Here is a 12,147-nt window from a genome sequence, read left to right on the forward strand (position 1 = left end):
TTCTGCTAATCAGGCAAGGTAACTGGGATTTTTTAAACATAACAATTGCAACCTTTATCAATATATGCCACAGCTGTCTTAATTCTTTCCATGCTTTCTCCACACCTGTTGCTATGTGTGGAGAAATGAAAAATCATTTGAGCTGTACTGTATATCATACCTGTGAGCAGGTGTGAAAAATTGTTTATATTATTTTTCTTGAGTCCCTCATACAGACACTCCACATCATCTGCATTTAGCACCTGACCCTGGCATGCTTGATAACCTGGAAAAGGAAGTCCATAAATCAAATGTTTTTCTATGGTTCAACTTTTAATGACCAGCAAACAGCATTATATAAAATTTAAACGTAATGTGAAAACCTAAACTAGTGAGTAAATATTATATATATTACAGTGTAAAAGTACATTACAGTGATTCTACCACAAAACTTTAGTAATGGTAATGGTCTGAACCTATTCTACCACAAAACTTTAGTAATGGTAATGGTCTGAACCTAACCATTAGTTAAAATTACACTGAAACAAGAAAGAAATCCAAAAGCAAAGTCAGTGAATTGTTGTCTCTACCTAACAATGTGGAGTCACAAAAGTTCACAATAATGAACAATGGCTGCGACTTCAAAAGACAGCTATAAAGTTACTGATCAAACACAGAAAGTAACTAAGTTTCATTGTCCTATCTCAAGGACATTTCATGAAATGTGCAGAAAAGTTTTTTAAATTGTTTCCATGACCTTGAACCATGACAAAACTCTGACTGTGATACATGAGATCACATCAGACTGGCTCATTCCTGTACTTCATACAGCTTTTACAGTACCAAGCAGAAATGAAAGATACCTTCAAATATATGTAGTATAATATGTACCCTATCAAACTGGTAAATAAAGCTTAAACGAATAAAAAAAAATCCTATCTGATTCTCAGTTCATTATATTCAAATTTGGTTCAATATTACTGAATATTTGTTGATGTTAATAAAGGTATCAAACCAGTCCTCTTTTCTTGTTTACTATGGTATTTACTGATATCCAGTTTAAGTATATTTTTGAAGACTGTAAGTAAAATTAAATGACCATAGGTATTATTTTCATTCATTGTGCTTTCAAACTCACAATGACCCAAAACGTTCCTTTCAAATGCAATGACTGTCTCAATCATTCATCCGGAACAGTGATCTGTACATTAAATTTGGGCACACTGCTTGTAGACTTCAAGAAATTTGTCATATTAGCCTTTTTACTGACAAATAAAATACCCAAATCAAACATTGGGAGCTTCAATTAAACCATAAAAACGTCATATTCAGACCTGATAAATAACTGTTTTAAGTGAAACATACACAGGTACTGATCTCATCATTTATGCAGGATGTATATTGCAAGAGGAATGAAGCAGTGTTAGAGCTTCTGTAAACAGTAAAATCTAAATCTACCTGGGAACTTGCTACCTCCCTCAACCAAGTTTGGGAATATTAGAAAATGGTTATAAGTAGGGATTCATAACAGGTAAGGTAGAGAGAAAAATGGAAGTATTCCATGAACAAATTGAATAAGTTGCAATAATTATGGCTTTACAATTATAAAGCACTACAAAACAGAATAGCATACTTTACTGTAACAGCAAGTTCTCAATCACTACAACTTATGGTAAGTCACTACCATTCTAAAGTCATGTTAACACATTAACCCCTGGTGATGAGTTTACGTGGCAGAAGGTAGTAGCCTACTGCCGAGCTCTGTAGCATCAAGGTCATGTAAGATACACTAAAGTGGGTGGTATTATAGAAAGGTAGACAGATGTAGCTCTACAATGATACAAAATAATCTGGAAGTTCAAGTTGCACTACAAAATACAGAGGGAAAAACCTCATTTTTTGGACCAGATTTTTTTCCACCCAAAATTCGCTCATGATCAGAATCCAATTATGTGTCTGGATTTTAGACTTTTTGGTCTCAGATCTAAGGCAGACCATTATGAACTGCAAACAGACAGATCAACCTTTGCAAAAAGTAGGATAAGATGGGCATTTGGAATAAAGAGTGGTCTCGATATGAAAATAATGGGTGCATTAGGCAAAAAGAAAAAAAAATAACTCCAACTTTTACCCTTCTGCTCATGCGCGAGCCAAATAGCCAATGAAAAACGACATTTCTATTATAACTAGGCATTATGTATTGGAAAATCACCTGGAAGTTAGGATGTATTCAGAAATAGCTTTCAAAATGTGTTTCCTACTCGAATTTCAGGCAAAAATGACAAAAACCTCCAGGTGTTAATGTGTTAATTAACCCAAGTAAATCTTAGTGATATAAATCTAACAGCTGTGCTACAAATTTGATCAAAATCAGAAATTTGGAAATATGGCTTCCAGAATGGTATCTCATCCAATCAGATGCAAGACTACTTCATTAATATGCAAGGACCCCACTCACAATCTAACTGGTCAGAGATCTTGATGACGTAAGCATATATTCCAGGCCTGATCCAATCAAACTCTGAGAGATCTTCATGATGTAAGCATATATTCCAGGCCTGATCCAAACAAACTCTGAGAGATCTTCATGATGTAAGCATATATTTCAGACCTGACCCAAACAAACTCTGAGAATCAGATGCAAGATCATCTCATTAATATGCATCAATCTCATTCACATTTCGACTCGGCCAAGATATTGACAGCACAAGCCTCAAATCCAAATCTGATCCAAATAGAAAATGGGCTTCCACAGTGGTGGCAAGAAAATGGTGATAAACAGACAATAAAAAACAGGCCAAGACATATGTCTTAAACCAAGGGAGCTACTAGTAACAATGTGACACAAATAGTTAATGCTAAAATGGCAAAATTTACTTAGACTAATAAACACATTATGATTTACTCTGTATTCAGATCAATTACCTTGTATGATGTCTGATAACAAAAAGTTTAATAATTTAGCTGATCAAAAAGAGCATTATAAAGGAGAGTGATGATACTAACCTGTGTGGTTGGAAAGTTGCACTGAGTTAATGGGAGATACACTAAACCCCAGAACCTGTGGACAAAAACCAAATGTATCAATCAGGCAAAAAATAACTTGTGAAAATATAAAACTGATTTCAAATACAAGATTTCTCCTTGGATGAATCAGTCCCAAAAAAATCTCTTTTCCAAATGTTCCTTGTTCAAAAAGAGATATACAACGTAATAGACACAAAAACCTGAAAGTGAAAATAATTTGAATAAATACTATTGTGACCTGGAAACAAAAGATAATGTGCTGCTAAAATTTTCTCAGACAAAAAGACCACTTTAAATGGCTTTTGGTGGTGTTGCCTAAAAACCGTACTCTAACTTCCAGGTTTTGTTTCAGTACAGCTGTGCATAAGCTCAACCAAATTTAGCAGTTATCCAATACAATACCAAGGGTACTGTCACCTTGGGATGGTCAGTGTGGTCAGTGACACTAATGCAGATGGGAGTAAAGTGGGTCAAGACCAACACTAAAACAGTGTGTGTGTATGTGTGTGTATGTGATTTAGATTTTTAACATAGATTTAACAATGACGTCTGCAGTGTGGCAGTTTATAGTGATGTCTATAACTGGGGTGTCATGCAGCAGATATGTAGCATCATCAGGGGTCACGCTACCAGGTGAAGTGGGTGACTAAGTTGCCTAAAAATATGAACTTCACCTTCTTCTGTTAGGAAAGTGGAAATGGCTTTGCCCTGTGATTTTTTAGAGGTACATTGACTGACCTTACTTTTTGAGAGTCCCTTATTCCTTAGCCAGGTTAATTCTAGTATTGTGTTGTATATATTGCATTCATCAAGCCATCAGTGGCTAGGCTTTTGCACATTCACATACATGTGTTTTGATAGCTGATTGACCATTAACCCTTTCCTGAACAAGTCAGCAATGATCACTGTCCATTTTCTGCATGAAATGCTTTGATGATAAAAACATACAATCTTTAGAAACTTTAACAATAGTATGAAAATAGCAATCTGTGTTTTAATAACGGAATCAGTGATCTGGATAGGTTAACTGTCTCTTGTACACTATTTTGTCATAAAATTAGTTTGAAACTGTAAGTGAACCAGTAATGGGGAAATAATTTTCATACTTGTCTGTTTTCATAAATCATCGGACAAATATATTTGGAAAAATATACAATTTATAGAAAGCAAAGCCTAGGTATTATGTTTTTTAAGATTTAACTTTAAAAAGCAATTATGTAGGTCAAACAATCTTTAGTTGTGAAATATGAAGAAACATTGTAAGGTCATAAATTTGAAGAAGCATTGTAAGGTCAAAGTTGTTTTCTGACTCGACTCGTATTTGTAAAAAATACAGAAAAAAGCAGCAAAGCAAATACTATTCAACCAATGCATGAAATTACTACAAGTACAAAGACAAATAAATAAACCATAAGTCTGCAATCCTATCAATGGACTTTTGTAATGAAGCTATATAAAGTAAGTGATTACGTTACAAAAACCCTCCTTCAAATAACAGATGCACTCATGTCTGTGTTTATTCGATTGGAAATAAGGTTAAGTTCATATACCGACTATAAAACAGATTAGTCGTTAGATTTATGCATTTTAGTGTACCATGTATGAATAGTTATGGTAAATTTTTTCCGCAACAAAGAAATGAGGATGAAGAGCATGATCTGATGACACGTGTGCATTTACCCTCATGTACATAGTACAGGGGTTGTTTCAAACGTTTAGAAATCTTTGAAAGAGCCATTACTGTGAACTTTTAGAAGGTATAAAAAAAATGTTTTCAAAAGTTTGATTAAAGGTAGTTACTTAAGCTTTTTTTACTAACTTACAATTACTATAATATAATCTAGTTACTCAGTTAAAATTTACAACGTAGTTTCTAGAGTCATATGGCAAAAATGTTCTAGGTGAAAATACAGTATTGCATAAATCCAATGTTAAATGTAACTATGAATACTGGGAAATAGAAGGCATAAAGGCATAATTCAAATGAGAACACACATTATATATATATATATATATATATATATATATATATATATATATATATATATATATATATAAAACTTACTCTTAGTTCTCAATACATTTTAAAACTTCAGAGTCACTTTACCCTTGACTCCAAAATCTCAAGAGTCAAACTTAAAATCTCAAGAGTCAAAACTTAAATCTAGAGTAACTTCTTTGCGCCATTGTGATTTTTCAGTTCAGAAATTCATTTTTCTGATTGATCAATTTATTAAAACGTTCGAGATTTTAAATGCTTTGCCAATTGAAGTAAATTAATCGCAAATAAAATACAATCACACGCTGAAAACTGGCTTCAGGAGTCAAGGGTAGTTAAGATTGATGCTCCAACCCAATCTATGTGCATCAAAAAGACTCAAGAATCAGAATTTCCGCATGTCAAAAGGCAGCTGCAAGTACCATTTTTATAATTATTTGGGGTTTTTTGTTACTCAATCTGACCCCCAGTTCTGACACAAAGAGGATCTTTTATTCCCAATCTTTTACACTAGGGGAAACACTGATGTATTCAATGACATTGTCTGAGCCTAACAGTTTTTTTAGAAAATGTTAGTCACAGGCCACAGCATGCTATGACCACGTGGACACTTGCATCATTTATTGCTGTCAACTAAGTGAGAATAGTGTTGCAGTCATAAGTGCCATCAAGTAATGACTAGAGGATTTTCAAGTACATTGTGTTAACAAATTATCAAAGTCTTTCAGCAGCTGAATTACTTACAAAACTGTTTCAAATAACAGTGATTTGTTTGGTTTAAATTTCATAGGTACTTCCAGTGTCAAGTGTGGAGTTAAGCACTGATTTTCATACATGAATGTATCAAAATAAAACTGCGGTGAAGGCTGAGTGTTGACACTCTTCAAGAACATTTTAGGGCTGATGTAAAACACTTTGATCTCATGCTGTGGAAATGGAATGGAAAACTGAAACAGAAAACAAAGTAATTATTTTTGCCAAACTGATGAACTTTAAGTGAGTGGATTTACAACAGTTCAAATGTGGAACATTATGATCGGCGACAGGAATACAGTAAATGCTTTGCTCAAAAAAATAATGAAAACCTATGCAGCAATCTATAAGAAATCTTAGCAGGGATCATCCTGGGCTTCGCTAATGTCGCAAATTGCGATTTGTTTTCCATACTGGCAAAAAAATATACCATCTGGCGATTTTTTTGGCGACATCCTTTTTAGCTGTTTAATTTGTAGATAAATCATGAATTTGGAGTGGAGAAATTCAAAGGGACCACGAAAGAAAGCCACAAACTTGTATACACAGTGCACTGGAATCTATCTTACATAAATAAATCCTTCATTCGAATTGACAAACCCATCGCTAGGGTGCATTGTTACATCATAATCTATGTTAACATTTGGCCTGAGTACTGTATGCTGTGATACACTCAATCATACTACAAGACTATACCTACAATCGACCTACCTCTGAACAGCCAAAAATTAATTGAACTATGGCTAATCCTTATATTGTTTTTTCTTAATGTACCAAAAAAATAGTCTGCTGAAATTTCAGAGAAAACTGATTACCTTTGAAGTACTGATTGCTGTGTATAAATACAAAGCAAATGGGAAAAATCTCAATCAGAATTCTATACTGTCAACTGTGCAACTTCATCATGGGTAAACATAAGACAGACGTTGTGTGTTCATCGTCTCATCCTAAAAGTTAACAAAATTAACAGCATTTGGATTTAGTGCAAATTCATCAGACAACACAGTCACTGAACCTGATGTTATACCTGACAGTCCAACATCATCTACATGTAGTGATGGTAGCAATGCTTCAAGTGCACAATGAACGGGTCACAAGTTCCCGAAAATTTCTCAACAGCTGGAAACTCGCACTTCTTTGGCTAAGATGTGATAAAAAGTTAAAGTAGATGTACCGTGATATATGCATCAAGGCATAAGTCGTCAATTAATTTACGACTGGTTGTGATAATTTGAAGATGGAGAGTGACACCAAACATGAACCAGGTGGGGTTAGTAATGTATGTTAATTTTGTTCATTGATCTTTTACTTTTGCCATCAATCCTGTGTTACAACTCCAGGGACTTAAACTATGCAACAAGAAATAGCAAAACAAATAAGCTTTGCATAATTGAAAATACATAATTTATTTTTCAAAATACAGGAGTGAAAGAATTAAATTAACTTACAGCATGGTGAATGAATTCATATTTCCTAAAAGTCCTTTCAATTCCTATAGTTTCAAGAAATCCGAATACGTTCCAAAGAAAAATGCCCCCTTCTGTGCTTAAGTTTATAATGTACAAAAAGATTTCCAAAGAATTCAAATAGTCGTTGAATAAATTTAGTTAATACCATACAGTTATTCTAGCATGCCATGCAAAAAAAATAAATCTTTTCAAAAACCAAGTTGGGAGATTGAATCTGAAAACACGCAGATTGAGACCTACCATAGTGAAGTTTTTTGCGACATATTTAAGTATCGTTTTCACTAAATATTCACCGAGTTTTTGGTACATTAGTGCCAGGTGTTGACTCAAGTTTCATTGGTGGGAATGGAGATACTAGTTTACGACAAAATACTGAGGTTGGCGACTTTTTGGGCGACAACTTTTTAGAAGACAGGACCATCCCTGCTTAGGGATAAACCTAAGGTTTACTAACTATCACCTCATGAGACATATGGAAACATATTTATTTCAATGAATGTATATTATTAACAAACATTTTATGTCAAACACATTTTGCAAGCGTATGAATATATTATATTGATGATGTATATCCATACTTAAAAAACAAAAACAAACAACTTCTCACGTGTGACTGGAAAGTTTTTCAACAATGCTGTGTATGCAAAGATTATATGTGGCATTTTTATGGAAACCTCTTAGTACTTCCCATGATATATGGCTAGTCAGAGCTTTAGATATGTCCCTTTCAACAATAAGTGCATATCCAGTGGAAGATGCAGCCTTGGTACCAAGTTTTTATGAGACATCCATGTAAGAAGAAAACCATAATCTGTTCTTTTTCTGATATCATTTACATGTCCCCATTCTGGCACTGTATGTTTTGGTATTGTACTTTTATTCACTTCCTGTTAATGTGGCTTTCAGTGGGATCTCATATGGTATTTACATTCTGGTCCATCTTTTGTTTCTATTATTGTTCCTGTAAAATATTTCTCCAGTTCATGCATTATACTAGGTTTTCCCAGGATGGGTGTTCTGTTCTGATAGAGATTATAACTATAAAAAAAGATATCTAAGCGGATCAACACTGACACTCAAGCATAAATCATCCCTTACACAGTTGTTTTCTGTCACCAATTATGTCAAAAAGGCAGGGAACTCCACCTGGTCCACCAGTTATGAAAAAAAAGTCAGAGAACTCCATCACCAATTATGTTAAAAAAAAGGCAGGGAACTCCACCACCAGTTATGTAAAAAAGGCAGAGAACAGCTTCTTGGTCTAGTAGTATGGAGCATGTGACATCTGAGCATTAACTGATTTCATGTGGTAACTGGTGCAGTGTGATTTAGACTTTTAATGCTGTTTAAATATTTTGAGTCATACTGTTATGATGTCGGAAGTGTGGTAGTATATAGTGATGTCAAGCACTGGGGTATCAGACATGTAGTATCATGTCCCACCCAGTCACATTATCCTGTCATTAGGCCAACCAGTCCTAACACTAAACTCTTAATGCTGAGCACCAAGTGAGGTTGCTGCTAGTACCATTTTTTAAAAATAAGTCTTTGGTATGTATGATTTGGCAAGTGTTTGAGCCCACAACCTCCCGCATCAGAGGCAGAAGCTCTAACCACTTACACCACCGGACCAATGCCTGTATGGTAAGAGGTGTAGATCCCCTTGTTGTCTTCACCCTTTTCTGATACTTATTTTAAGCACACAGACTCTTAACATTATGTAAAACACCTGCAAACACATGCATTTTCCTGTTAGTAAAAACAGAAAGTTACTTACAACACACACTGCACTTTAACCAAATAGCAAGTGCTAAATGGGAAGTGTACTGAAACTTTTATTTTTTTTGCTGAAAGAAACAAGTGTCTTCCACTGCAAAGTAATCATGAAAAGCAGATTGGCTTAGGTCCCCTTTTTGAGCAAATATGTTTACAAAATGATGCAGCTGTTGCTCTTTAATCTTATAGTATAATGATATCAATGTAACGAGGGGGTGCTTCCGTCATGCCAAGTGCCACCATCTTACTATTTTTGTACAGAAAAGATATCCCTCGTTATGGGGCTCCGATAAAACTTCAGACTCCTGTAGTGGCAAGCATATACTTGCTCGGCTTGTTTTTATTATTACTGCTATAATACAGTATCAAATTTGTCTGATACATATGGATATGAAATTAATGTGGCAGTACAAAAGATGAATAGATTTTTTTTACTTTATCATCTACAGACGAGATGTGATTGTTTTCTGTTAGAAAAATAAGACACTCACCCACCCCCATATATAAGTTTTATGTGTTGTCTTATAAAGTATTTTAGGCTAACTCAGGCTGTGTTAGCATCCATTCCCCCTGCATAAACATTTTCATTTGCCTGTGATTTTATCATTATTTTACCCTGTTAAGTTAATATTGTTAAGACACAAAAAATATCGCCTGCATTCATAAAATCAATATTTTTCGATGAATTAGTCTAAAAATTTCTCATACTGGTAGAACAAATTCCTGGACTGTCTTGTTGCATTGAACATATAGATTTATTTGAAATGTACAGAGGTGGATGTTATTAATCCCATTTCACTTTCACCTGAATAAAACATGAAAAACAACATAATGTGGGTTTTGGATTGGACATACAATTGCAAATTCTGAATAATTAAATCTGCAGATTGTGAATTGGCCGAGGCACATTTCCCCAAAATTTCCTTTTATATGCTACATACATTTCTAAATTATGCCTCTGAAACAGTCTGGTTATATTCACTAGCGACTGAAGAATTAATCCCTCCAAAAAAACATTCCATTACCTGATCTGTACTCATCATATACACTGTACAATAAATGCTCACTCTTTTGCTGGTAATAAATAAGTTGTTTGCACTTACTGTGAAGAAAACCCACGAAAAGGATTGCATTTTATTAGCTAATTTGTGATTTCTGATGCTCTGACCTTCACAAAAATAGCATTTATGAACTTGAGATGAAATTTTATATTTGGCATGGTATCTACACACTGAATGCACTCAAGGCATTGATCACACGAAATTACTGCAAATTTAAAAATTGTTCTCTCCCCACCCCACCCCAGTCATACAATGTAGGACATAGCACATCTTGGTTTTGTTTTAGCGCTATCACCCCGAGACCAAAAATATCGGGTGATATGTCTTACGTTGTATGACTAACCACTTCCCCCCCCCCCAAAAAAAAAAAATCCATGTATCTTCGAGAACCGTAAAACATGCACTGGCAGACATGCCAGTCCTACACGTTAGACACAAATCCTACGATGTAAATACGCCTCTCCTGATATCTGTGTATTTTAGGGCGATACTGGTAGATCATTATATGAGGCATATCACTTTTATCAGGTGAGGCGTCTTACTAATTTGGGACTATTTAGACACCAATAAATTCGCCTACGATAAAACAATTTGTTCTTACCTGTAATGTAAAGGTTGCGCATTTGTTACCAACAAAACCATATACTACAGTACTCTGTATTGACAAAACTTCGTTTTGTTTGAAATCGCTCATTTTTCAAGCGCTCCCTGATGCCGTCAATGTCAACACGCCGCAAGAAGATAGTACGACAGGCAAACATGTGTGCGAGTCTGATAACGATCAGAATATCTCGGTCATTTCTCTTATCTTTCACGACTTGACGCAAAAAGCCCGTCGTTATTCCGATTGGGCTGATATAGTATTAAAGTCTCACTGGATAGTTTCGTATTTTGACACCTAATTTTTAAGGTAGAAGGCATGAACCTAATTATCCCAAGCCTAGAATTATAAATTCACACAGAAGCTAAATCTGTAATGTGGTTGAGATTTACTTTGAGTTAGGCTTGGAAATGGGTTGGCTTGTTGGTGACTGCATGTCACAGACGAGCATTGGAGATCAAATGCGTAACATTGGCTGCAAATGAGCAGCCAACTTGGCTTACGTATTTACATGTGTCTGATACAGAGGTAAATATCTAAAAATCTAGATGGTTGAGGGGTGATGAAAAGTATGCTAATTTGTTATAGTACTTGTGAACATGATTCATGCATAAGGCACAAACTGATTCTTTTAGCTGCCTTATCACAATAAAATATTGAAAATAGCTCTTTCCTGTCAAAAATGAATGTAAAAAAGAAGGATTGGTGGCAGTGTTGGTTCAGTATAAAAGCCACCACTTGCATCAGGAATTCACCTGATTGCCGCAGTCAAAATCTCACACGTATGCTTTCTACAAAAATCATTAGTTTGTTTTTATTTGTATCTTCAGTCTAAAATTATTCTCATTTTTCTGCAATAGGTCATTGTCGGATGAAAATTCACCAGATAAACTGTCCAGTGAGACCAAATTCGGAGTATTCTCGACATTTTCCCTTATGTCCTTACGCAATCGGTATATCACCTCCTATTACTGTAGGCAATATTGTACCTCAAAGATTGACCTCGAAGTTGTGACACGCCATCTTGAGAAGTCAGGTCTTACTTTACCATTGGCAATAATGAACGGCGATACTACGAAATAATTTGTAATACAAAGATCGGTGAGCCATGGCTGCCCACTGTCTATGCTATTATACGTAATAGGGATTGAAATCTTAAGCCATAGGATAAGAAACAATAAAGAAATTGAAGGGATAAAAATCCCAAATTTATGACATGAGATTAACATGCTCCATCATGCAGATGATTGATTTACAAGAGATGTCAGATCCTTCCAATATTTAGTGAGGGAATTTAAAAAATTTGGTAAAGCATCTGGATCTAAGATAAATCACGACAAAACAGAAATATTAAAAATACGCAACTGGTGGGGTAACCACTCGGGGTCCCACCACACCTAGTGGAAAATAGAGTAAAAACACTAAGAGTTTATTTTGGGGAAAAAATGATGTCTTAAAAAACTATAAGAGCATGATGAAGAC

At 34.9% G+C, this 12,147-nt stretch overlaps 1 protein-coding gene across 2 annotated transcripts in view; it reads right to left on the reverse strand.

Moving 5' to 3' along the window:
* The window catches only part of LOC149801280 (pyridoxal kinase-like), a 60,528-nt gene extending 49,671 nt beyond the window's left edge, over window positions 1-10,857 (reverse strand). The window contains exons 1-3 of one of the 2 annotated variants that reach the window (XM_089955342.1): window positions 10,666-10,857; window positions 2,986-3,040; window positions 161-265 (exon numbers count right to left, since the gene is read on the reverse strand). In XM_089955342.1, coding sequence (XP_089811468.1) covers window positions 161-265; window positions 2,986-3,040; window positions 10,666-10,758 — 253 coding nt within the window. In that variant the 5' untranslated portion in view covers window positions 10,759-10,857. The remainder of the gene's footprint in view (window positions 1-160; window positions 266-2,985; window positions 3,041-10,665) is intronic. The other variant, XM_089955341.1, reaches the window with a different exon arrangement.
* Window positions 10,858-12,147: the final 1,290 nt, after the last annotated feature.

This window comes from Sinohyriopsis cumingii, chromosome 4, assembly GCF_028554795.1.
Source record: "Sinohyriopsis cumingii isolate HCF-2022 chromosome 4, ASM2855479v2, whole genome shotgun sequence".
NCBI classification, from domain to species: domain Eukaryota; kingdom Metazoa; phylum Mollusca; class Bivalvia; order Unionida; family Unionidae; genus Sinohyriopsis; species Sinohyriopsis cumingii.